Below are 27,464 nucleotides of genomic sequence, written 5' to 3'. Positions count from 1 at the left end.
TACTCTCTCTCTTTCTCCCCAATTCCCTCACTCACTCTCCCTTTGACCCATTCCCTTACTTATTCATTTACATTTCACCCCACATATACTTGTTTGTCAACTCTTCCATTCACTCATTTGCTTGCTCTTTTTATCCCTCCCCACCTACTCCTCATTTCCCCCATCAAATTCAGGGCCAGCCTAAGGATACTGTACGTGCCACCCTAGGCGAACCATCCATCATTTCCCACCCATAGTCCAGCATCTCCCCTTCCCTATCCTCCACCCCTCTGGTTTCCAGCATCTGCCTTCCCCCAAGAGGTGTCTGGCATTTCTCTCTTTCCCTCCCTCCAGCATATCTCTCCTTTTCCCCCCTTCCAAAATATCCACCAACTCCCCTCCCATCACCAGTGCTGAACCTGCATAATTGGATCATTCAGCATGTGTGTGCATGGGCTTAAGGCTAGCTGTATCCTGTCCCCTCCAACATCTGTCAGAAGGGACACACAGGATGTGGCCATCCTTAAGCAGCATATATGGATGCTGAAAAGCCTGCCACTAACAGCAGCTTTAAAGAGTAACTGTTGCTGACTCTGTGCTGCATTGCCACCCCCACAAGCCTGTCAGCCTAACAGGATTTCTAGTCTGCCTATGGCTTAGATGGCTCTGATCACCTTGCTGGCTCACTTTCCTTTGCTCCTCCCATGTGTTTCCTTATTTTTACCTTGTTCTTCCATCACCTTACTTTCCATTTGCCCCATCCACTCACCTGTTCTCTTTCTGTTGCCCTTCACAACCTTGTCTTGGTCTTCCTTGGGCCTTCATCCCCCATCCCCGGACATACCTAATCTTCTGGATGCCACAGCAAGAGACCATCAGAAGCACAGCACTTTTTTTGAAGCCACTTCCTCCCAGTGGCGTAGCCAAGGGTGGGCCTGGGTGGGCCCAGGCCCACCAACTTTGGGTTCAGGCCCACCCAGTAGCAGCATACCTATGATGTGGCTGGCAGGGATCCCCAAGCCCCACCAGCCAAAAACTCCCAACAAGTGTCCCTCCTGCATACCTTGTAAGTAGCAGATCTTCGCTTGCAGTGAGCAGTGATGTACATACTGCTCGCACCGGCCCCACAGCCTTCCCTCCGATGTATTTCTGCCTAGGCGGAAACAGGAAGCTGCATCAGAGGGAAGGGTGTGGGGCCAACATGAGCAGTGTGTATTAATTGCTGCTCGCTGCTGGTGAAAATCTGCTATTTAAAATGTATACGGGAGAGGGGGGATGTTTGAGACACCATATGGCATGCAGGCGAGAGGAGAGACCAAATCACCTGTGGGACGGGACGAGGTTCTTCTGCCCACCCATCTTGGGCCCAGGCCCACCCAAAATTGGGTGTCTGGCTATGCCCCTGCTTCCTCCTTCTCTGTGGTCCATGGCTGGTATGTTTTATACATGGTTCACAGTGTAATATTTCCAGAAGCAGAGGAGGAGAAAGCAACTTGAAGTACTGTGCTGTCATGAGAGGAGCACGGGCAGCCCATGGTTCACATAAACAGCGGAGTCTAAGCCGGTAGAGGAGGAGGAAGTGACCCGTTGTGCAGTGGTTCACTTCCTCCTCATGCCACACGTTCTCTGTGGAGGAGGGGAAGAGCCAGCTCCAGGAGTACAATGAAGGGGGGGCAGAGAAATGTCAATATGCCGTTGAGGAGGGTGGGAGGGGAGAAGACAAAGGTGAGTGTGCCATTGGGGAGGGTGGAGAGGCTGGACCTTGAAGAGGGAAATAGGAAGACATTTTGGGCCTTAGGATGGGGGGAAAAATACTACAAATAAACATGGTTCACAGTGTAATATTTCCAGAAGCAGAGGAGGAGAAAGCAACTTGAAGTACATCGATCCACACTATAGAGTGGTCTGATATCTCCTCCGGGCCTATCTCTGACGCGACTACCCAGGGAAATGCCGATTGGGCTACTAAAATGTAATCTATTCTGGAAAACGTCCCGTGGGCTCGAGAGAGATGGGTGTAATCACGCTCTCCTAGATGTAAGCAGCGCCATACATCCACCAAATTGAGTGAATGCTGAAAAAAGGACAGCGCATGCGCCCTTGGCCCTCCTCTATGTGCTACTCTGGGGTTTGAGCAGTCCCAATTGGGATCCGCAACTAAGTTGAAATCTCCCACTACTAATAACTGTGTGGATTTAAAGGAGAGGCATTGTTGTTCCAATTTCGCGTAAAATTTTGCATCATAAACATTTGGTCCATATATGCCTAAAACCAAAAAATCTCTCTGTTGCAGACACAGCCGAATGAAGACATAACGACCTTTCGGGTCCGCACATATTAACTCGGATCTAGTTGCCATACCCTTTCGTATCAAAACTGCCACCCCTCCCCTGCGGTCCCCAGAGGATGATGCATATACCTCCCCCACCCACTGTCTCTGTAATTTCTGGTGTTCCTCCACTGTAAGCCTTGTCTCCTGGAGACATCCTATATCCACCTTGTGCCTTTTAAGGGCTGTTAACATTTTTGCCCACGACTATGCTGAAGGGTTACCCATATCAGACAGGCCTCTGAGGAGAAACCAGACAAAGAGTGTTCCAAACTGGGAGAGTAGTAAGATGGTGACCTGAAGTTCGTATGCCCAACGGCCCAGCTGCCCTCTGAAGTTTCGTCTTCTTTACGTAAATTTCCTCTCTGCAATTGCAGTTACCTTAACTGAGAGGAAGGGGACAACCGGCGGTCAGCCGCCGATGGCCAGCGTTTTATCCCCTGAGCAGCAAGTGCGGGACCGCTGCATGACGAACTGCCCACAGATGAAAGGGTTGGCGAGTCCTTTGATTAGCGCCAGCGAAGGAGCGTCGAAGGACCTGGAAAAAACAACTCCATCGCTCCCGAATTATTCAACCACCATGCCCAAAGGAGTGGAGGAGTAAGTTAGAGGTATATGCTGAAACGGAGGACGTTTACAGCAGAACCCGAATCGGCAGAACCACTCCTAAACACCTATGAGAAATCAACTTGGAGTTTTTGGCTCCCGTGGAGGTTACATTGAATACCATCTGGAAGGCGCTTCGGGACCTAACGGTGGCAGTAAATAATTTTGTTTCAGATATAATTTTATTAGAGAGTTACATGGACAATTCAACTGAACCCTTTGAGAGTAAAAAATTGATATAACAAATGATTCTACATGAGCAAGAAGTGGTTATGATTTTGAAAATGATAATAGACCAGAAATTTTGAATAACAAAATGAATATTATTATAGATGATTAATATCGAGATTATTGTTTTTCCCAGAGTTCCGGGTATGACTCCTAAAGTTTTCCTCAGAAATAGTTCCTCAAATTATTACTTTAAAAGGAGTGAAGCCTGTGAAAACTGGGATTACCTTAATCAGTGGGATTTGAATTAGAGACTTAAGTATATGTATTGTTAAATAACTTCTGGTTTTTAAAAGAGAAAGAATGTAATCAGATGTATTATTTCTAACTAATATTGGACAATAAGTATGTTTTCAATGAAATGATTTGACTATACACCATATTGGCCTTGAAGAAGCCAACCAGATGATCAATGGAGGAGTGGCCTAGTGGTTAGGGTGGTGGACTTTGGTCCTGGGGAACTGAGTTCGATTCCCACTTCAGGCACAGGCAGCTCCTTGTGACTCTGGGCAAGTCACTTAACCCTCCATTGCCCCATGTAAGCCGCATTGAGCCTGCCATGAGTGGGAAAGTGCGGGGTACAAATGTAACAAAAAAAATGTGGAATAATGAATTAGATGAGTAATATCTGGGGATAATCAGGTTAATACCATGGGGTTTTTTTTTTTCTGTTTACTGTTTAATTGATCTCCTTATCTTGTTTCACTCTCCCTATTTAGTGGTCTAAGGAAGAGAATAGAATTTCCTGACTGAAATAATTCCTACATATTACTTTCTCTGTATTTCCAGCAAGTTGTTTTATCGCTTGTAAAAATTTAAATGGTTATAAATAAAAAATTAAAAAAAAATTTTTTTTGACCACTTTATTGGAGTCGATATCCCGCCCACATTCCAGGTGGCAAAACGTGTGGTTTTAATGCTTGCCCCTAATACATGAGGTTAACCTTTGCGTTTCGCTTTTATTAACACACCTTGGGCGCCCAGCCCCACCCAAGGCTCTATAAATTGCTCTCCTAGTGTAGTTCACAGCCTTTAATACTATTGGACTCCATTCTAGCTTTCGAATCGTATTCCTTAAGAGCAGACTCCACTCCTGCATTCTTCCCGCTTCTCCCTTCTTTTCTCTCCCTCCCCCCCATCCCTTTATCAAACCCCATCCTAATTCCTTCTGCTTTCTAAGAAAAAGAAAATGTAGGGGTCAATGATGTTTTAGCCTCCCCTCCCCCCGCCACTCTCACTGTCCTGAAGGATTTATCTCTGTCAGATACCTCAATTTGAACGTTTCCATTGCCAGAGCACTCTTCTGGTATGTGCTGCCTTGCCGCTGAGATATTAAACTTTCTGTATGTCCCAGCAGTTATAATTTTAAGGTTTCTGTCAGCCATCCTTGTGCTTCTTGTGGGGTTTTGAACATGTACCAATTGTCCTGATGATGAATTCTCAAAGTGGCCGGGTATACCAGCATGAATCTATGCTTTGCCTCCGCCAGTACTTTGCATATCGGTCCATAGGCTCGCCGTCTCTCTTGTAACGAAAAGGAAAAATCTTGAAATATTTTTACTGGGGAGCCTTCAAATGTCAGGGAGTCTCGTTTCAGCCGCGCCCCTCTGAGTATTTCCACTTTATGTACAAAATTATGTACTTTAAGCATGGCCACTCTAGGCCTCTGGTTACTTTCCACCTTCCGGCCCACACGGTGTGCCCGCTCGAGACACAAAGGTCCCACTCCGTCCGACAAGGCGAATTTTTCCAGCACACTGGGCAGTAGGTGCTCTAATACAGCCTCTGGTATTCCGACTATCCTCAAATTATCCCTTCTCAACCGATTCTCCAGGTTATCAATCTGCTGCGTCTGCTTTTGAACCAGGTGTCTCAATTCCTTCAGTTGCACTGCGGTTCCAGCTCCCTCATCCTCCACTGCAGACACCCTTCTTTCTAATTCTCCCGTGCGCCTCCACTGAGGTCAGCTGGCTTGATTGCTGCTGCAGCTGCGGGTCTAACGCCGTTTTCACCGCCTCCGTTAGTTGCTTTAGCTGCGGCGCTGTAAACAACATTGTAGGCGCCTTGGGTGTGGGGCTCGCCGCCATTTTTGTCTCTGTCATGTGGGGCCTGTCTGCTTCTTTCTTTACGCTTTTCGCTGGCAATTCGATTCCAAGCGAGTAACGAAGTGGTCCATATACTCGCACTTTCCTCCCTTCTTGATTTTATTGATTTCTGTTTGGGTTGGCGGTCTCTAGCAGCGGGAGGAAGGGTGAGGCCTGAGAGGAGAGCTTTCCACCTCTGCTCTCCTCAACACATCACGTGATCTCATTTCTGTTGCATTATAAGAACTGCACAATTTTATAAATGTTTCTTTCTGGTGTAAAATGGTGTGTACACAAAGAATAGCCCCTACAATAAACACAATTTCCTTGGTTAATGGGCTATCTGAAAACTGTCAACTCTTCTTTGGGGAAAATATGCATTAATGATGATTCAATCAGTGCAACTGTCAGAACATAGTTTTGCTTTAGTTGTGGGGCTCACTGTTGTCCACCGCCTCCAACCCATCCGCCTCCCTAGCTGTGGGACTAGTCTATCTCATTGAATTCTTTGACTGGGTGACCGGAGAATTGAATCAGGAACGTGCTATAGACGTAATCTACTTAGATTTCAGCAAAGCTTTTGACATGGTTCCCCACAAGAGGCTCTTAAATAAACTGGAGAGGCTGAAGATAGGACCTGACGTGGTGAACTGGATTAGGAACTGGTTGACGGACAGACGCCAGAGGGTGGGGGTTAATGGAATTCACTCGGATGAGGGAAAGGTGAGTAGTGGAGTGCCTCAGGGATTGGTGCTGGGGCCCATTCTGTTCAATATATTTGTGAGTGATATTGCCGAAGGGTTAGAAGGTAAAGTTTGCCTTTTTGCGGACGATACTAAGATTTGCAACAGAGTGGACACCCGGGAGGGAGTGGAAAACATGAAAATGGATCTGCGGAAGCTAGAAGAATGGTCTAAGGTTTGGCAATTAAAATTCAATGCGAAGAAATGCAAAGTGATGCACTTAGGGAGCAGAAATCCATGGGAGACGTATGTGTTAGGCGGTGAGAGTCTGATATGTACGGACGGGGAGAGGGATCTTGGGGTGATAGTATCTGAGGATCTGATGGCGACGAAACAGTGTGACAAGGCGGTGGCCGTAGCTAGAAGGTTGCTAGGCTGTATAGAGAGAGGTGTGACTGTGACCAGCAGAAGAAAGGAAGTGTTGATGCCCTTGTATAAGTTGTTGGTGAGGCCCCACCTTGAGTATTGTGTTCAGTTTTGGAGGCCGTATCTTGCTAAGGATGTAAAAAGAATTGAAGCGGTGCAAAGAAAAGCTACGAGAATGGTATGGGATTTGCGTTACAAGACGTATGAGGAGAGACTTGCTGACCTGAAAATGTATACCCTGGAGGAAAGGAGAAACAGGGGCGATATGATACAGATGTTCAAATATTTGAAAGGTATTAATATGCAAACGAACCTTTTCCGGAGATGGGAAGGTGGTAGAACTAGAGGACATGAAATGAGATTGAATGGGGGCAGACTCAAGAAAAATGTCAGGAAGTATTTTTTCGCGGAGAGAGTGGTGGTTGCTTTGAATGCCCTCCAGCGGGGAGGTGGTGCAGATGAAACGGTAGCGGAATTAAAAAATGTGTGGGATAAACATAAAGGAATCCTGTTCAGAAGGAATGGATCCTCAGAAGCTTAGCGGAGATTGGGTGGCAGAGCCGGTGGTTGGGAAGCGGGGCTAGCACTGGGCAGACTTCTATGGTCTGTGCCCTGAAAATGGCAGATACTAATCAAGGTCAGGTATACACAAAAAGTAGCACATATGAGTTATCTTGTTGGGCTGACTGGCTGAACCGTGCAGGTCTTTCTCTGTCGTCATCTACTACTACTACTTATCATTTCTATAGCATTTCTATAGAACATGGCAGCCAGACTCATATTTGGAAAATCAAAATACGAAAGTGCAAAACCCCTACGAGAGAAGCTACACTGGCTCCCACTCAAAGAACGCATCACGTTCAAAGTATGTACCCTAGTACATAAAATCATCCATGGCGAGGCCCCAGCCTACATGTCAGACCTGATAGACCTACCACCCAGGAATGCTAAAAAATCATCTCGCACATTCCTGAATCTTCATTTCCCCAATTGCAAAGGTCTAAAATACAAATTAATGCACGCATCAACCTTTTCCTATATGAGCACGCAATTCTGGAACGCGTTGCCACGCAACCTAAAAGCGACCTATGAACTGACCAACTTCCGTAAACTACTAAAGACCCATCTCTTCGACAAGATATACCACAAAGATCAAAACATGTGAAACCCCCACTTATATCCAGCAATGTTAATTATGCCTTCTGTCATATCACTACCATGTATTATTCCACTACCATGCAACCCAAAATTCTTCTATAACACCAAATGTATACTTTCTTCTCATTTCCACTATCCAAGATATATTGTAAGCCACTTTGAGCCTGCAAAGAGGTGGGAAAATGTGGGATACAAATGCAATAAATAAATAGCGCTACCGGACATACGCAGCGCTTCACACTTGCTCAATAGAGCTTACAAACTAATTATGACAGACAGGACAAGTAAGGGATAAGGGTTAGGACAGACGGGACATATCAGGGATAGGGGACAGTTGAAGGTTTAGGTTTACTATGTAATGTAATTAATGTAATTAAATGTAATGTAAATGTAATGTATTGTAATTAAATTTGACAAGTACCATCCATTAACAGCTCTGGGTGGGTTAAGAAAAATGCAATAAAATAACACAAAAAACATTAAAACTGCAATAAAAATTACAAAGTCAACTGCGAAAGTAAAATTAAAATGTTTTAAATACAATTGGATCCTCCCCCCAAAAAGGACTGCAAGTATCATATCAGCAATCAGCTAGGTTTCTGTAACAATAAAATGGTTAAGCCGGTCCTTGAGACAGGGAGATGAGCTATGGACAACTGGCGCTTTCCCACTTCAGAAACGTTCCTTAAAAGGCGAGCTGAGCAGGGAGCGAGCCAAGTGGAACACCATTGCTGCCAACCTCATTCTCGAAGACAGTACTTGCTCTTGATAAGGATGATGATGAGAGCAAGAATATACGAACTCGTGTCTAAGAACGTTACAGTAACTGTATCAAACCGTGAAAAAACATGTGAACCTAATTAATCTTTCCGTCCATCACCTGGAGCAAAACTTATTCTGGCTGAACACAACACTGTTCAACTGAACTGCAGGAACAATCCAAATGCATTTACACTATAAGCACTGGAAGCATAATTCCGAAGCAATTGTTCTTCTCAAAGGTTTCCAGTGTAGAACTTTTTTAAAACTCACGTAATAACAGCATCCTCAATTTGTTTGTTTGCTAAAGAGAACCCTATTTTCAGGTTCCACCTTCCAATCTGTCAGCGAAAATCAAGCCCACATTCAGATCAGCAGCTGACTTCATACAAGAACCACTCAGCAGGAAATTGTTTTACGTCCCGTCATAACACTAAATTGCGGAGCCTCCTCTTATGACACGCTGCGTCGGCTTCATTCTCTCCACCGTCTTTTTTTCCCCTTTTCCAAAGTGGTATTATCCCAGGCTCCAGCCTCCACGTGACAACTGACAAAGTTTCCCTCGTGCCTCTCTAGCAACGAATCAGAAGAGCAAATAGAAAGGAAACTGCAATCCCCACAAGGCCTTTCTCTGCGCAGACGCATAGCGCAAGTGCGCGGGGCAGGCTAAACGGCCACGGACGTCACGTGGTACGCCTCAAACCAACCGGGTTTGAATATCCCTTTTTTTCTCCCCCTTTTCCTCTTAGCCCAGAAGCGGTTGCGCGATTAGATCGATCTAAGATGGCGACGGTGGAACCGGTGAGTGCTCGTTACCCCTGACCAAGAGCGTGCGGGCAGTGGCCTTTCGCACCAGCACCGAAACGCGGGGGCAGCTGAAGTGGACACTCTTTTCTCTTAAGAGATGTTTGCTAAAGTCCCAGGCGTTGCTCGCCGCCCTCGTAACGAGGGAGGAAGGACGCAGCAGCGGCGAAGCCGGGGTGGCAGGGAGGGCGCTGTGTCCTGTGCTTGTGGGAGTGAGTGAGGGGCGTCAGCCCCACGTAGTGGTGAAGGAGGGCAGCAGAAGATTCTGAGCGGTCAGGTGGCAGTTCGGTTTCTATTTTCTTCTCTATTACGAAGTGTCAGTGGACCCGGCGTGGCGGCCGCATGATGGCAGTGCAAGAGCCTGGCAGTAACTAGGTGGCTAAGACTCACGACGAGACATGCGAGAGGGTAGGGAGCCCCCCGTTTCCGCGAAAAGGGCGGAGCGACGATTGAGACGCGGCTAGACTAAAAGCGTCTCAATCGTCGCTTAAGCCAAAGCTTTACAAGTGGCCGCGAGGCTACAAGGCTTTACAAGTGGCTGTGGCCCCGGGAGGAACGCGCTTGGCATGTGTGCGCGTGCGTACTCGAGCTAGGTCAGTTCGCCGCCCCCGCACCGGTGTAGTCTTAGCCTGGCGTGTCAGCAGTAAGTGGTCCGTGTTTAAGGTTTGGTGGCTACATGCCAGCCTCCATTTGGCCTCGTCTTTCTTTTTGCTCTCATGTATCGCTAGGCAAACTTTTCACTTGAAAAATAAGCAGCGTCATACACACCGCCTCTTTCACGCAGGCATGTGCGACTTGCTCAAGTCATTCATTCATTTTGTGGCAGTCATCCACCTAGGGGAAGAAGGCAGCCGGCTGGTGAAAAAGAAAAATGTGGTTGGCAGGATAATTGTGTGTGTGGTTTAGGTTTTTTTTTTTTTTCTTTTAACGTTTTAAGCCCCTTTGGTTTAAATCGTACTGGGCTCTAACGCGTTGGTTGTGTATGTGAGCTCTTTGACTTTAGTGAAACATTGATATTTTCCCGTAGTCTGCAACGTAACTTCCTGTAGTTCACAGTTGTTTTACATAGACATGACGGCAGATAAAGGCAATGGTTAATCTGGTGCCAGATGTCTTTTTATAGACGAGGTTAAGTTCTTGACATTAAGAGCAAGCGTGGTAGCGTTGTCTAATTTATTTAGTACAGTTATTTAATATTGATCTTTGGTAAAGGTGTTGACTCTTAAGTACGTTTGATTATTGAGAGGGAGTAGTTCTCTGGGTCTTCTACCTTTTTTATTATTTTGGGTGCATTTTAATTTATTTTCTGTACTACTGGATTTTTGACACAATGCCTTCCATTTTTCCTAATGGATTAAAAATCCAAGTATGCAAGATGCAGAGTTGCCAAGTTTCCTAGTTCCAGGAGGGAGACTTGTTGGCCAGACCTGGTTTTAAACTCATTTCCATGCTGCTTTGGGACTTAATCCTTGATTCTACTCGCTGAAATCAATGCTACAGGTCCCATGATACATCAGGATGAGGTTGGCAGAAATGCAATACAAGCTTAAAATATCCCTCCTCGAGCTGGGTAACTTCGGAGATCTGCAAGATAGTGCATTGATTGCATTGGTTAATGGCCAGTGATGGAGGTGGAAAGAACATTGAAAATATGTAGAAGGCTAGAAGGTAGTCTTTTCCATAGTGTAACGTTTGAAAACTTTCAAAGCTGTGCTTTTGTACAACAACCTGAAAATCCATTCTGTGCAAGCAGATATATTGGTAACCTAGCTTGACCCATCTAGTGTACCCATTTGTACCTGCCTTCTGTCTTGCTACTTGCTGCACCACTGAGGTCCCTATGTATTGATCCCATGTACAGGCGTAGTGGGACACCTTTTTGGTTTGTTTAGCTTCTCCAACTAATCTATGGCCCCCATCCCTAAGATCTTTGCTGAAGCTGTATTGGGCAAAACATTGATAAGAACATGGTCCCAGTGGCTTACCCCATTCTGCTGCTTATAACTCTTCCTATGTTCTGGAATTTATATCTTCTGCTGGAAATCTGTTCAGGCACTCACCTGCTTACTGCAAAATAATTAGAAAATACTTTCACTGAGAGGGCATTTCTTTTTTTTTTTTTTTTTTTTTACACTTAAGTGATGATGAAACCTTTAAATTCTTTGGAAAAGGCTATTTTCTGGTTCTTTCTTTTTGCTTCAAGAGAGTAAATTTAATCCCTCCTCCCCCAAGTCTCAATGTAAGGTTTGTAGTTCAGTCTGTGCACCATGTTGGTGGCTATTTAGTTTCTACTGTATCAGTTGTCCTATACGTTTGATCTCCAGAACTGATTACAGTATTCATGGTGGGGTCTTGCCAGAGGCATATTATTTCACTTTCTTCTTTTATAGGTACCTTTTTAGTGCACCCAAACATTCCATTACCTTTCCAAGCTGCTTTGGTACACTGGCAACTTTGATATCATCAGAGATGATCTCCCAGGACTCATTCCCCATCCAGGGGTGTCTGACCTCTGGATAGCTATATTACAAATGTATGGTTTTATTTTTACTTGGATTAAATAGTAATTGAAAAACACTTTTCCAAAACTCAGTCCATTTTTTTTTGTGTTGAGCAATGCAATTAACTTATCCATCAAGGAAAGATTTTTTTTTAATATAGTTTATTCCTGTGCCAAAACTCATGGACTTACTGAGTTTCAGCACAGGAATAAGCTATATTAAATGAGCCTTTCCTTGATGAAATATTCACATATCTCAAAACTGACAAAAAAATGAGCTGACTTTTGGAACAATGTTCTTCAATTGCCAATTGTTCTAAAATCATTCATTTTATTTACACCCCCCCCTTACATAGTACTCTGGCAATTCTCATATCATCTGTGTTCTTTTCCTTGATGTCACATATAAAGACGTTGAAGAGGAATGGTCGTAATACCAATCCCTATGTCACTCCACTAGCCATTTTCCTTGACATGAGGAAACCAAACAGTATAGTAGTCAACCAGTTTATCATCCAGTTCATAGCTTTTATTTTCTCTGGCTAACTTGGTTACCAGTCCTTTTGTGTGGAACAGTGTCAAAGGCTTTACTGAATACTACAGGGGAATTCTGGGTCTGATGCAGAAAGCTGCATGTTAGATGTGAGGTCCCTAAAAAATATATTGCTTTGGGCTGCAGTAAACAGTAAGCATGCAGATTACTACTACATTAAAATCACAGCAGTAATCTGCAGATTTTTGCAAAGTGCTATATTTCCTGTCGGTGTATGAGCAGTGATTGGCTCATGCTTGGAGAAGGATGACATTAAAAAAGTCATGGGTCTTCATTGGATCCAGGTCTCCCCCCTCTTCCTTCTGGGCGACTTGAAGGCATCTGACCTCTTCCCCAAAAAGTAGTTGATATGATTTCTCCCCCCCCCCCCCCCCTGCAACCCCTAGTTGTTTAGTTGACCCCTCATCCTGACCTCAACATTTAAACCCCCCCAAAAACTAATGGTTTACTGTACCACATTCCCACCCCATAAACCTCAAATCTGATTAGGCAGGAGCAAGTCATACTTCTGCCTCCAGCAGTTCCAGGATTCAAAATTACAATGCCTGACCCCTAGTACTGCATTGCGGTGCACCTCTGAGTTTGTCTACCAAATAAGGCATTCTAGTACTTGAAGCAATGGAACAGTGGCTAGTTTTTGCTGCAGATTCAGCAGTTGAAAAATCAATATCTTGCAATTCTTTTTCAGCCCTACTTTTTGCAGAAATGGTAAGATCACACCCTCCGGCTTGTCATCCAAGTCCTCCTCTTCAGCATTGTTAGCAAGCCCCTTACTTTATCTAGTTCTTTCAACCTGGGGGAAGACCCCTCCCACAAATGTCTCCAGTTCCCTCCTTCCACATATGCCCCATTATTCATGGTTTCCTCACCCAACATTCTCTTTCAGTCTATCTATAGCTGACACGCCATGTACATGGCCACAAAGTGTGCAGCCCACTACCCAGTGGCATGGTCTTGCCTAGGTCACAACCCATGTGTGGATTTTGTGACCCCATTTGGGGTTGCAGCCCACACTTAGGGAAGACCTTCCTTTACTTGTTCTTCCCAATAAGTCCCTCTCTCATTTTTCCTGGACTTGTTTCTTCAGTCTGCTTCCTGACACTCTTTGTTGCACTGTGTGCTTGTGTGTGGACCATTGACTTGAATCTGGTGTCACTGCCTGCTGGACTATGCAGCTTTTCCGGTGTGTGACCTACTTGGAGCCTGAAGGTTTGCATGCTTAAGAGGACAGTTCAGGACTTCAGCACCTCACTGATAGCACTCAGAAACAGCTGTGCAGTGCAGGAAGGCTGCAGCACTGGCTCTGCTTCCCACTGATTCAGGATAACTTCTTTAAATTCTATGTAGCAAGAGTTGAGTTCTGTACAAATTCTGCAATGCACAATTGTGCAGAATTCCCCCGAGAGTAAAAATCCGCAAGTACTGCGCATCCTTGGTCCACAGTGACGGGATTTTTCCAAGGGGACATGTAATTTGCTAACTACAAGGTACTGCACTGTTCTGTTTTTCTGTAATGCTTGCATTGTTTTATGTACTACTACTGTTAACACGGTCTGTAGTTTTTTGCTTTCTCATCCTTGTACGTTGACACCATGGCTGCTCTTAACTTTGTTTCAAGTGATTAGGTTGGTCAGAGCTATATGGAATGTAGTCAGCACTCCCTTAAGCTCCTTCAGTATTCAGGGTGAACTCCATTCGATCCCATGGCCTTGTTTACTTGTTCCAGCAATACTGCCTTCTCAGTAAATGGAAGTGGTGTTTACCCCACAGCCTTTTATGGCCTTGCTTTTTCCCTGTGGCCGGTTGAGTTCACTTTTTGATGTGAATACTGACCAGAAGCAGAGATCTGCTTTCTTGTGATCCTTGTGCTCCCTTGTGAGTGTTTTGTGTTTGTGGTTTTTTTTTGTATTATTTCCCTTTTGTTTATGTAATAGAATAATTCTCCAAACTCCAGTCAACCCATAATCCCTACTCGAGATCCAATTCTTGCTTAAGGGAAACAGATTTTGGTGGTAGCAAATCTGTCCACAGGTGCCCAAATTATACTATGAACACGCAGGTTCATATTCTCAGCTGCTGCTCTTCCATATTTCCCTATAAGACAGACAGTATTCCACCACAAGGCGAAACTGATTATAGTTATATTTCCTACTGCTCAGAATTATTTTAATTGCTGAATGCAACAATAATATAAGCAGCTGGGTCTCGTGTTTGGGCTGCTAGTGATTTCCAAATTGTATGTTCTGCTGTATTGTAGGATTGCAGGTGCAATCCCAGACTTGCTCCTGGTATTCCCTTGGATTAGGGCAGTGGAATAACATATGAAAGAGTACCTATGGGTTTCCCAATTTGAGTGGCTATGTATTCCTTTCCTAAATGATCTCTAAAAATTTAGCATATTCTTATTCTTCTTGTCAGCTGGGTTGAGTTGAGTTCTGCAAGCAATGTATGAATTGGATAAACTGATGTGATATTATAGAAGAATGTAAGAATTGCCCTTCTGGGTCAGATCGAGTCTGTCCAGTATCCTGTTTCCAGCAGTGTCTAGTACAGGTTACAAGTACCTGGTAAAATCTAAATCTGTTTTTTAAAACTCTGCTTACACCACTTGCTCTGGTAAGGAGTGTGAAAGCTTATCTATATGCTGACTGAAAATTTTTTTTTCTATTTGTTTTAAATATGCTACTATGTAACTTCATGGTGTGTCCCAGTCTTTGGGGTTTTTTTTGTTTTTCTTTTTTGAAAGTTAACAGTTGGTTCACATTTACCTGTTCCACTCCATTCAAGACTTTATAGACCTTGATACCCCTTAGCGTTTCCTCATAGAAAAGCCCTTCCATCCACACTATACTGTGTGTGTATTATCAGTTTATATATATATATATATATATATATATATATATATATATATATATATATATATTCTTGACATGGAGTGCTACAGAGGCATATTCTTTTGATTGATTCTCTTCGTTTCCTAATAATTCCTAACATTGTTTGCCTTTTTGGCTGCTGCTGCAAGCTGAGCAGAAGATTTTTTTTTTTTTTTTTAAACATTGTCCACGATGACTCCTAAGTCCTTTTCCTGGGTGGTGATTCCTAATGTGGAACCTTACATCATGTTTCTATAATTTGGGTTAGCCTTCCTAATGTGCATCACTTTGAACTTGTCCACATTAAGTTTAATTTGTTCAAGTTCAGCTTTATTTGATATACTGTTAATATGTACAAAGACATTGAAGCAGTTTACAAAGTCAAAATAGTTTCAGGGGGAGCACACACAATCTAAAAAAATAGAACAAAAGGAGGGATACATAGGGCAAACATAAGTGGGTGGGGACTGTATTACAATAACTTAAGGGGAGTAAGGGATAGAGGCTGACCAAATTTCAGTTTTGGCCAAAAAATACAAGTGTGTTTTCAACTGAAATCAAAATTCTATAGTGCAGCTTTCCCCCCCCCCCCCCCCCCCCCCCCCCACACACACACACACACCTCTAGGCTTAACTTAAAAGCATTGATGGTGCTCTGTGGGGCCAGGAACAATCCATGCCAGCTCAGTTGCCAACTTGGCTGCCGCACTCATGAGACTGCTGCTTGAATTCCTGGCAGCTATGTTGACAGCAGAGCAGACGGGTGAGTGCAGATCCCTTCTTCCCCCACGGCACCACCAATACTTTTTTAAATTTGCCAGAAGTCTTTATTGACAGTTCAGACAAGTGGGCAAAACATACAACATGTCGTATTATTTGACTATTTTTACTGCTGTAATTGTTTGATTTATTCTTACTGTACACCGCCTTGAGTGAATTCCTTCAAAAAGGCGGTAAATAAATCCTAATAAATTTATGCAGTCTTTGCACATCCAATTTTCAATTACATGCACAAGATAAGAGGGCACAAGATTCAAAAATGCCTTTCCCTCAATCCAAACTAGTCTGGCCCTACAGGCAGTTTGGGGGGAGGCAGGGAGAGAGCCTTGCTTTTGTTCTTTGAGGGAGGGGGTCTTGGAGGTGATCTGCTTCTGTTGGAGGGAGGGGAGGTGGTGCAGTGCAGTTTCATTTTAGCTGAAACCGAGTAACAGAATTCAATCGCAGGTTATATTTCAACCAAAATGGAAAGAATGGTTTCGATCGGCCTCTATAGAGGAGATGGATAATACAAAAGGAAAAAGCACAGTAAAGAAAGCAGCATGCCAAAAGAAGGGATCCTAGGAGAGGGAAATGCTATAATCCATAGAGGAGTAGTTAGGCTTGTGGGAAGCTGAGAGGAAAAAAAAAGTGTGCTTTAAGATGGCATTTAAATGTTTTAAGGGAAGGTTCAGCCTGAGCATTTGGATGCCCAGTCTTCCAGCTTCCCAAGATCTGCAATTTCATGACTTCAAATAGTTTTGTCATCTGCAAATTTTATCGCCTCACTCATTGTTCCCATTCACTCATTGTTCCCATTTTCAGATCACTTTATAAAAGTTAAAAAGTACCAGTCCTAGTACAGATCTTGCGGCATGTCACTATACACCTTCTTCCATTGTGAGGATTGGCCATTCCTTAGTGGCAGCAGCAGATGAATCCAGAGACTTCTTAATGCACGAGTCTGGGTCTGTGCTTTCAAGTCTGCTTCATAATTTCCTGCAGTGCAGCTGAATACATCTGTGGAGCTGTTCGGTATGGCTGCGGGGGAAGAGCTGTCTGAAACATTTCTCACCAGAGTTTGTATTGTTGCATAAGGCAATCAAGTCAGGGATCCAGTACAGCCGTTTTGGGGGCAAATTTGGTTGTCGCCGAGTCACTCAGCAAAGCCTCATTGTTGCATAAGGCAAGCCAGGGATCCAGTACAGCCCTTTTGGGGGCAAATTTGGTTCTGTCCCAGAGTCCCTCAGCACAGCCTCATGGGAATCTTTCCCCCAAGAGAAAGGCGTTGCGTGTCCCTTTCTGAAGGGGAGTCTGGCACCTCTATCTCCTCTGTTGTCAGAGGGAGGTGTTTCTCCCATTGGCTGGTGCTGCTATTTCCACACAGGCACAGCTGGAATTGGAAAGAGGGGGAACTCCATCTGGAATAGGCCAATGACCCCGCGGCGGTTCAAGTGTTTCATAAAGAAGAGCTTGCTTTATTACTAAGGCTCTTGATATTGCCTCTTCGGATCTTCCCAATCGGCTTCCTCTAACCTTAAGATGGCCAGCACTAGAAGACTGCCTAGGTCTTTTCCAGTACATGAGGCCACACAGGAAATTATTCCTGCTCAGTGGGAGACACTATCGCTTCTCTGTGGGTAACCAAGGCTATGGCTAGACTTTATCCTGTGGCCTCAGCGGAACTGGAGAAGTTATGTATGCCTACAGTGGATGCACTGGTGATGGCAGTCACCAAGAAAACTACTCTCCCCATTGAGGGGGGGGGTTGGCTTTAAAAGATGTTCAAGGTTGGAAGCGTTGCTTAAACTTTTCTTTGAGGCAACAGCTCTTTCTTTGCAGGCAGCTGTCTGTAGCTGTTATGCTGCTCAGGCCTGTCTTAGCTGGGTGCAGCAGACTGCGGATTCCATCCTGGGCTCTGAGACCCCACTGCCCACTCAATTACCGGATGTGGAAACGGGGCTGGCATATCTTGCGGATTCCTTGTATGATTTGCTTCGGGATTCAATGAAACAGATGTCCCTGGCAGTTGCCGCAAGGTGTTATGGCTCTGTCACTGGGTGGTGAATTTGGCATCCAAGCAGCGCCTTGTGAAGCTGCCTTTCAAGGGCAAGCTGTTGTTTGGAGAGGGTCTCGAGCAGTTGGTTAAGGACCTGGGCAGTTCCAAGTCTCAGCGCTTGCCTGAGGACAAAGCTAAACCTGCTCAATTGGGGTTGACTTGTACCCGGTTCAGGGACTCGCACTGGTGTCGTCCAGGGTGACTTTCCATATCACAGCAGTCTTGCTTTCCCAATAGACAGTCCTTTTGGACTGATAAGCAGAATTCATCCATCTCTAACTGTTCCTCCACTTCCTATCTTTCTCAGTGATTAGGCGCTGGGCCACTTGGCTTCAACGGAGGGGCAGGTGTCCCTTTTTCTCGAGGAGTGGTCCTGCATCACTATAGATCAGTGAGTCCTTGACATTATTCGAGTTATCTACAAGTTAGAATTGGCTGCTCCCGTCGCAGATTTTTTCTTGGAATCCCCGTTTGGCAATTCTACCATTTGCTCGACTCTGCAAAATTTGCTGGAGCTGGGGGCTGTAGTTCCATTTCTTCTGGAGGAACAGTGGTCAAGCCGTTAATCAGTTTATTTTGTGGTGCTCAAAAAGAAGGGGGATGCCTTCCGGTTGGTGCTCGACCTCAAGCAAGTCAACCAGTTGTTAAAGCTGTGTTCTGTTTTTTCAGCGGTGCAGCCAGGTGAGTTCCTCACAGCCTCACTCTCATTGAGTTCTCTTAAGGTGCAGGTGGCAGCTCTGGCATGCTTTCGAGGCTGGCTTCAGAGAGCGTTGATCGCCTCCCACCCGGATGTGGTTCGTTTTTTGAGGGGCCTAAATCGGTTGCTTCCTCTGCACGTGCTAGTTCTGCCATCCTGGAACATTAATCTAATTCTCAAAGTGCTTCAGCGTCCTCCTTTTGAACTCTTATCGGGGATTACGGTTACCGGAGAATTTGAGTTGCAGGCTCTTTTTTGCAGAGACCCCTTCCTGCGTTTTACAGAGGCGGGGATATTGATTAGGACAGTTCCTTTATTTTTGCCCAAGGTGGTTTCTAGTTTCCATTTGGGGCAGTCTCTGCATTTGCCGACTTTTCCCTAGGAAGATTACCCCGAGCAATTCCGGACTCTTCACTGCCTTGACGTGAGACGGGCTCTTCTCAGGTATTTGGAGGTGACGAATGAATTTTGTCTTTCTGACCATCTTTCATCCTTTTTGGAGGCAGTTAAGAAGGGTCATATGGCTTCCAAGGCCACCATATCCCATTGAATGCAGGAGGTCTATGTGGCATTGGACAAGCAAGACCCCTGTGCAAATTCGTGCTCATTCTACGTGAGCTCAGGCTTCCTCCTATGCAGAGTACAGTTTGGTTTCTCTGGAAGATATCTGCAGAGCCGCTACATGGGGTTCGGTCCATACGTTCATTCGTCATCGGGTGGATGTTGCAGCTCGGCAGGATGCAGTGTTTGGCTCGTCGGTGATTTCTGCCGGGTTGGGGGTGTCCCGCCCTACTTGAGGACTGCTTGGGTACATCCCACAAGTCTCTGGATTGATCTGTGGGACGCTATGGAAGGAAAAATTATTTCTTACCTGATAATTTTCTTTCCATTAGTCCCAACAGATCAATCCAGAGGGCCCCCTGGATTTACTGTCTGCAGTTTTGTTTCAGTTTTTTCGGGTTTTGTTCTGAATGTTCCTTCGTTTGATTAATAAAAACAAACAAATTTGGAGGTGGTGGAAGTATGTTGGGCATTTGATCTGACAATGTCAGGAGAGTTTTCTATTGTTTCCATTCCACTGCTTTGGTATCATTCATACTGAGGTTTACTTGGCTGCACATGTCCACATAGAGAGAACCTCCGAGGTTTGCTATATCGCCACCTGCTGGTAGGACACAACCCACAAGTCTGAGTTGATCTGTTGGGACTAATGGAAAGAAAATTAGCAGGTAAGAATTAATTTTTTCTTCACTTAACATAATTGCAAAGATAGAATATATAGCTTATGCCCTCGTAGAAAGGAACTCTTTGGGGATAAAAGTATAATTATATTCGTGTAGGTCCTTTCTAACAGAGATCACCACATTATGCACACGTCTCTTTAAACTAACACAGTTTCTTTTGTTATTAATTTGGAAAGCCATACTTTTTTTTTTTTCTGTCTGACTCTCCTATTCCTTGTACTATCCACTAATGCAGTTTACTCCTTGTTTTGTTTTTCTCCCTTCCCATATTTCTGTGATTTTATGTTTTCCTTCAATTATTTTGAGTTTGTGAATCAAATCAGTTCTTGTATACCACTAATATCCCCTTTCCAGGGTTCAGTGTGGTTTACATTCTCGGTGAGACAAAAGCCGATAATATTAGTGTGAGGTATGAGAACAGTTAAGACCATTGGTGTAATGCATGAGATCAAAAACATTAAAGGAAAGGATAATGGATGATATTAGGTGGTAGAAGTCAATGGATTGGTTTTTAGCTCTTCCTGAAGCTAAGGTAGCTTTTTTCTGTTCTGATGGCAGTAGGTAGAGAGTTCCATATTTTAACACAGGAGGAGGTGGCCTTGTTTTTGAAAGGGGTTGCGCACTTGTTTCCTCCAGTTTGGCACTCCCCTCTTTCCCTTGTGGTCTCTTTGAGACATTGAGAATGGCTTCCTTTAAGAACTTCATGCTCAAGATGGTTTTCCTTGTTGCTGTTACCTTGGCCCAGAGAGTTTTGAAGTTGCAGGCTGCCTTGTCAAAGACCCGTATCTTTTGTTTTTAGAGGATTGTGTCCATTTGCATGGTTCCTTTCTTTCTCATTTCATGTGATGTTTGTTCTCCTTGTTGGACAAGATTTCTGTCACCTCAGCTCAGAGGCTCCACATGCTGGATATCCGTTGGACTGTTTGAAAGAGACAAATGACTTTCGCTTCACGGCTTTTCTTCTTTTCCATGGTCCTCGGAAGAGTCAGGTAGCATCCAAAGCCTGTGGGTCAAGATGTCTATTGAACAGTCTACATCTAATTGGCCAGTGCTGCCTGGGTTGAGGGCTCACTCAACTCAGGCACAGGTGGTCTTAGCAGAGGCCCTGGGAGTTTCTCCAGATTGATATTTGCAGAGTGACGATATGGTTGTTGCTCCATTCTTTAGTGAAGCCTTACAGGTTGGCCATGCTGAACAGGGCCCGTTCAGAATTTTGTTGGGCCTTCATTCAAGGGGCTTTGTCTTCCCCTGCTCAGTGAATCTGCTTGGCTACATCCCACTAGTTCAGGATGGTATGGCCGCATCCTGAACAACAAGGAAGGCGAAATCCTTACTGATCTCTCCTGTCCTCTAGTTGCAACATACTGTTCTAAGACCTACCCTTGGAAGACTAAGGCCTGGAGCTCACAGGATGATCTGCTCTTTTCCTTACAGTTTGGAAATAAAAAAATAAAAAATGGAAAAATCAAATCTCAAGAAAGCAAATTTGCATATGCAGGGTGGTGATAAAACTTGCTTGATCATTGCAGTTGCAGTGGTAGATGAGGCATGGTTGTACATTAGGAAGGGACTTTTTGCTGTTCTGGCAGAGCAACAGCCCCTTATTTCGGTGAGTTCACTGGAAAAGATTAGTTTTATATACCTCTATCTGTTGGTAGGAGGGGATAACATCTAGTTGTTCAGGATGGTAATGCACAACTAAAAGAGAAGAAATCAGTTTGACACAATTCCCCCCCCAGTTCCTCTCATGTGTAGCACTTTTTGTGTACATGTGCTTTTAATTTATAAATGCTGAATTCGGCCTTAGAAACAGCAGGGATAGAGATCTATTCTGTTAATGGGTCCTGTTGCAAACCATGCCTGAGAGCAGTGAAAGAGCAACACTGGTAGTAAATGGGGAAGGTTGGGATTAACAAAAATGCGGGGATGGGAAGGAGCAGGGCAACACCAATAGAGGAATGCTGATGGCTACCCTTGGTAAATGTAGCAGGTTTGCTTTAGTAGTTGAATACAAATTAAGAAATCTACAATCCTGACAGGGAGATGAGATTTTTTTTTTTTAACACGTAAATATTGCTGGGCTTTTAGTGTCACAGTTGTCATGTACAAACATCCAGAATGCACAGCAAGACCTTCCAGTTTGCCATGCCTCAAAGATGGCATTAATGTTCAAGGTGTAAGTTCCTACATTTATAGGGTCTTTGTATGGCACTTTTCAGTCAAGAGGTTTTCAACCCAGTCCTCAGGGCACACCCAGCCTGTTGGGCTTTTCAGGATATCACCATTTAATTGAGGATATCCTGAAATCCCTGAATGGCTGGGTGTTGTTCCCAGAGGACTGGGTTGAAAACTCCCTGCTCTATTCGCAAGTTTGAAATAGTGTTCCTAAATAAATAATTGTCCTAGCAGTTTACACACAGTGCTGAAAGAGGATGCAGTCTTCTTATTTTTGTGTTTTATTATAGGAAACCACTTCCAATCCCCAGGCTTCAGAAGACGAGAAAACTGAACCAAGTCAGGAGATTGTCACCCCTGAAAACTATATTAAACATCCGCTACAGAACAGGTGAGCTGTTATGTACCTGGTTTGCGCTACCACATGTATAATACTCATTTTTGGTTTTCATTCACATGATTCATTGCTCATAAGCAGGCCCAAAGATTTTTTTTTTTTAATCTGTTGACACGGGTGGGTACACTTTTTTTTTTTTTTAATTTTTAATGGATCATCCAAATTAGTGTGGTGGAGTAGCCTAATGGGAAGCCGTTATTTTTTTTTTTTTTAATGTCACTGTGGCTCCTTGTGACCTTGGTGAGTCATTTAAGTGCAAGCCCTCCAATAACCTGGAGGTGCTTTACTGTACCTGAATGTAACTTACCTTGACCTACAACTGAAAAAGTGTGAGCCAGATTCAAATAGTGGGTGATGACTTTTGATGGCACCAGCACAGATAGTTCGTAAGGCTCAAGAAAAGGTTTTTTTTCTGATTTAGAATTATTTCTGGTCTTTTTTATTTTTATTTTTTTTTAAATCTGAACTGTGGCATGGGAGCACATCTATTGCTTTTGCCTCTTCTGTTGCCTTTGAATATCTTTTCGATTCAGCTGGAAGGAAACCTTGCTGCTTCTAGATAAACTCCTTCAGATTTTTCCTCTAAAACCTTTTTTATTTATACTTTTTTTTTTTTTTTTTTTTTTTTAATTAAAACACCTTTTCTTCCTCCATTGAATGACCTGTAAACCACACAAAAAGTGTGGAGAGCTTGAGCATGTTCAGGAATTATAGATATAGGTGGAGGATATCAGTCACTGACACCCACAATATGTGCTATACGTGTCTTGACACAGATCATAACCTGGGAAACTGATCATACTACCCTGCAGTGTCTCTCAGGTATTTGAAATTTCAGAGCCTTTAGGTGATCTGTGACTGTGCTATGACACTTCATTAGAATCAAAACACAGGCAGGGAGAATGAAGAGCCTCTCTGGTGGGCCATGGTGATGTACTTCACAATGAATTCCGGTATGTCCACAGAAGGTAGAGTAGGAGCACTACAAAAATGGTATAAACAGGAACAATAAACATAGTTCCATAGCGTCCCACAGATCAATCCAGAGACTGGTGGGTTATGTCCCTCTGCCAGCAGGTGGAGGTAGAGAGAATACTGAGGTTTGGGTGGCTACACATGACCATAAATAGTGAGCTTCAGAAGTTCTGTCTATCTAGCAGGTGGTGGGTCATAACTCTTCAGCTCTGGATTTGGGGGCTCCTCATCTGTTCCCTCGGGCTGAGTAGAGGTACCCTAGGGGTTGAGGGCTCGCTACAGTGCTGAGCAGGGAAACCTGGTGGTACCAAGTCCCTCCCTCACGCTGATTCCCATTTGGCCGCATGTGAGTCTCTTAATCTCCTGTTCTAGTAAAAAAAAAAAAAAAAAAAAAAAAACTTTTGTTTGTGAATAGCACTCACAGTAAGCAAGGGTTCCCTGATTGCGCTAAGGCCGTGGAGCTCCATTTTGGTAGCGGGTAGGGGGTTCCCTGAAGTGCTGGGCATCTGGGCACATGGCAGCTCCGTCGGAGTCTGTGAAGCGCTGCTCCTGGTGTGGGAACCGCAAAGCAGCGTCAGGGCTGTTTTCTGCCTGCTCTTGGGGCTCTCCATCTCGGGGGGGGGGGGGGGGGGCTCGAAGGTACGAGTCTGTTCTGAGCAGGTCGCGCACCTGTCAGCGTCGTTACCATATATTCTTCCCGCCCGCCGGCAGATGATTTCGACGCCGTACCGTCTCAGGTGCGGCAAGCGGCAGCGGGCTCCGGTACAGACTCGTGCGGCAGTCGGTCTACTGACCATGCTTTTGGGGCAGGAGCCTCTGGGGGAGTGTCGGAGTTGGCAGAGGCGGCGCGCCAATCCTCCATGATTAAGTTCCTCGGGTGCCATTTTGAATTCGGAGCGAGGGAACGCTGCGGCTACAGTGACTTCTAACACTGTGGCACATCTCCAGGGGTTTTCACCTTCTGAGGATATTCACAGAGGGAACAGTGAGTTAAGCGAAGCTGAAATGCCATTTTCCCCAGATTTTGTGCTTTTGATGCACAAAGCCTTTCTGTTGAAGAGATCTGGGGGAATTTCTTCTGGAGCCCCTCTGGAGGATTTGTCCTCTTCTCCTTTAATGGTTAATGATGAGGAAAGGGCAAACATACTAAACGAATTCTTCTGTGTTCACAGAAGATGATCCTGGAGAAAGATTTTTGTCAGCTGACGAAGGCATATGTGAGAGCGAAGTAGATAATCGCACTGTTCACAGAAGAATGTGAACTGGAAAAACTGAAAGTGGTCAAAACTACGGGACCAGATGGGATGCACTGAGGATATTGAAGAGCTCGGAGAGTATGTGGGGGGGGGGGGGGGGGTCTTAGATAATGGATCCTTGGAGACATATTGGAAAAGAGCGGATGTGGTCCCTCTCCACAAAAATGGTGACAATCGGGATCCGCAGGCCGGTAAGCTTCATTTCCTTTGGGGGGGGGGGGGGGTATCGGAAGAACTGCTGAAGGTAAGGATAGTGGAGGAGTGGCCTAGTGGTTAGGGTGGTGGACTTTGGTCCTGGGGAACTGAGGAACTGAGTTCGATTCCCACTTCAGGCACAGGCAGCTCCTTGTGACTCTGGGCAAGTCACTTAGCCCTCCATTGCCCCATGTAAGCCGCATTGAGCCTGCCATGAGTGGGAAAGCGCGGGGTACAAATGTAATAAAAAAATAAAATAAAATAAAAATAGTAAAATTCTTGGAATCCAAATGGCTTACAAGATCAAGACATTTTTACCAAATGAAAATTGTGTAAAATGAATCTGATTTTCTTTGTGACCAGTGAACTGGATCGAGGAAACACACTACATGTGTGTTCTATTTGGATTTCATCAAAGCTGTTGACACGATTCCTCATAGGAGGCTTGGGGAACAAATTGAATTGGCTGAAGTTAGGACTTAAAGTAGTGAACTGGATTTGAATCTGGTTAAGACAACAGAGAGTGGTGGTGAATGGAATTGAATCAGAGGAAAGAAATGAATAGCGGAGTGCCTTGGGGATTAGTATTGAGGCCAGATTCTATTCAGTATATTTGCAAGCAAAATTGCTGATGGTTTAGAAGGTAAAGCTTGCCTTTTTGTGGACAACGCAGACTTGCAATAAAGTGGACATCATGAAAGTGATCTAAAAATAGAAGCATGATCTAATGTTTGATAAAATTTAATGCAATGAAGTGCATAGTGATGCTCTTGGGGTGTTGAAATCCAAAAGGGCCATGTTTGCTAGGAGGTGAGAGGCTGATAAACACAGACTGAGAGGGACCTTTGGGTGATAGTATCTGAAGATCTTAAGGCATCAAAAGCAATGTAACAAGGCAGTGGCTGTAGCCAGAAGAATGCTAGGCTGCATAGAGAGACATACCAGTAGAAGAAAGATGTTAATGCCCTTTTACAGGTCTTGATGAGGCCTCATCTGGAATATTGTGTTCAGTTTTGGAGACAGTATCTCGCTAATGACATTACTTGAGATAGTACAGAGGAGGGTGATGAAAATGATATGGGGCTTGTGCAAAAAGACACATGAGAAGAGACTTGAAGACCTGATTATGGCAACCTTGATCCTTAAGGCAGCAACCCAGTTGGATTTTCAGGATTTCCCTAATGAATACGCATGATACCTATTTCCATACAATGGAGGCCATGCGTGCAAGTAGATCTCGTGCATATTCATTGAGGAAATTCTGAAAACCTGACTGGATTGCAGCACTCAAGGACCAAAGTTGCCCACCCTGCCTTAGAGGAAAGGAGGGATGGGGAGGATATAATGCAGACGCTTAAATATTTAAAAAGAATTAATATGCAGACTAGTCTTTTTCAGAGACAGGGAAGTGGTAGAATTAGAGGTCTTGAGTTGAGGTTGCAGAGTGATAGGTTTAGGAGTAACATTGTGAAATACTCTTTTACAAAAAGGGTGGTGGATGTTCGGAATGCCCTCTCAGGGAAAGTGATAAAGACAAGAAGGCATACTGATCGAATTCAAGAATGTGTGGGATAAACACACAAGATCCCTGTATAGAAAGAGGATGGAATTAAATTTAAAACATAATAGCTTGCGTGAGCTTTGGCAGCTCCAGAGGTTGGGCGGTAAAGCCAAAGCTAGGCAGACTTCTATGGTTTAGGTTCGATAAATGGAAAAGTTGGACCAGGATGAAGTCTGGAATGGACTTTGACAGCAACTCCATTAGTTGGGGAAATAGAACCAGTACCAGTCAGACTTCGAGTCTGTGCTTCAAATTTGTCAGGGGGAGAGAGATAAGTATGCACGTATCATGTCACATTCAAAGCATATGCTTTGATTTCAGGTGTTGTGTATTTCCTGGAAGGGTAGAATCATAAAGTTGATATTAGCAAATAAATGCTACTATGCTGTGGTGTGTGGAAGGGAAAGATGTTCTTAGGGTTAATCTTAGAATATAATTACTGCACATATGAGGTTAGCAAGGTTGGTGTTTAAATAGTTTTCAGTTATCAACAACTTTTTCAGCATATAAGATTACAAATATTCAAACACTTATGCACAACAATAAACAAAGATCAATACGACCAAACTTTTTAATTACATAACATCCCTTCCCATCTCATCCTATACGCCACTCAATCCCTTATTCATGGAGTGTGCTAAAATGTAATTCAGGTAATATCAGAAGGCTTAGCCATGGTCACTCAACCCCTCTACTTCCCAAATTCCACTGTTCCTAGTTTTCAATCATGTCCAAGATCATAATTTATGACACATCCAAGTCATTTAAAATAACAGGACAGATTCCCAAGGGCAAGGTACCCAAATATCCCATATTTAAAAAAAATCTCTTGGCTGGCCATCCCCCTAGGACAGCAGTCATCTTTTCCATGTGAAGCTCAACATCTGGGTTCTCCACTGAGACAGAGTGGGCAGAGCTGTATAGATTCACTAACAGTATGCAATGTTTTGCCATCAAACAGACTTTGCGCAAGAGGAGTACCGAGAGTCACTCCCTCCACTATACCATCCATCAGATCTAAGAGAGATATGAGGGAGTGCCGTCCAGCTACTACCACACATAGCCCTCAGATGAGCCCAGAGATCCACCTAGAACTGCTGTTTCCTTGTCATCAACAGCAGATGAATTCATTAACTGATGGGTTGTATCCGCCTTACCAGCAGGTGG

At 44.3% G+C, this 27,464-nt stretch overlaps 2 protein-coding genes across 2 annotated transcripts in view; one reads left to right on the top strand and one right to left on the bottom strand.

Moving 5' to 3' along the window:
* Nucleotides 1-8,673, bottom strand: part of METAP1 (methionyl aminopeptidase 1) — a 148,659-nt gene extending 139,986 nt beyond the window's left edge. The window contains exon 1 of the mRNA XM_030190721.1: nucleotides 8,526-8,673. The gene's annotated coding sequence lies outside the window, so the exon portion shown is untranslated. The remainder of the gene's footprint in view (nucleotides 1-8,525) is intronic.
* A 265-nt stretch (nucleotides 8,674-8,938) lies between these two features.
* The window catches only part of EIF4E (eukaryotic translation initiation factor 4E), a 204,574-nt gene continuing 186,048 nt past the window's right edge, over nucleotides 8,939-27,464 (top strand). The window contains exons 1-2 of the mRNA XM_030190718.1: nucleotides 8,939-9,053; nucleotides 22,204-22,304. Coding sequence (XP_030046578.1) covers nucleotides 9,036-9,053; nucleotides 22,204-22,304 — 119 coding nt within the window. The 5' untranslated portion in view covers nucleotides 8,939-9,035. The remainder of the gene's footprint in view (nucleotides 9,054-22,203; nucleotides 22,305-27,464) is intronic.

The sequence above is a fragment of the Microcaecilia unicolor genome, chromosome 2 (genome assembly GCF_901765095.1).
Source record: "Microcaecilia unicolor chromosome 2, aMicUni1.1, whole genome shotgun sequence".
Classification (NCBI taxonomy): Eukaryota; Metazoa; Chordata; class Amphibia; order Gymnophiona; family Siphonopidae; genus Microcaecilia; species Microcaecilia unicolor.
Note: the sequence above shows the minus strand (reverse complement) of the source record. Positions and strands in the feature narration are given on the sequence as shown.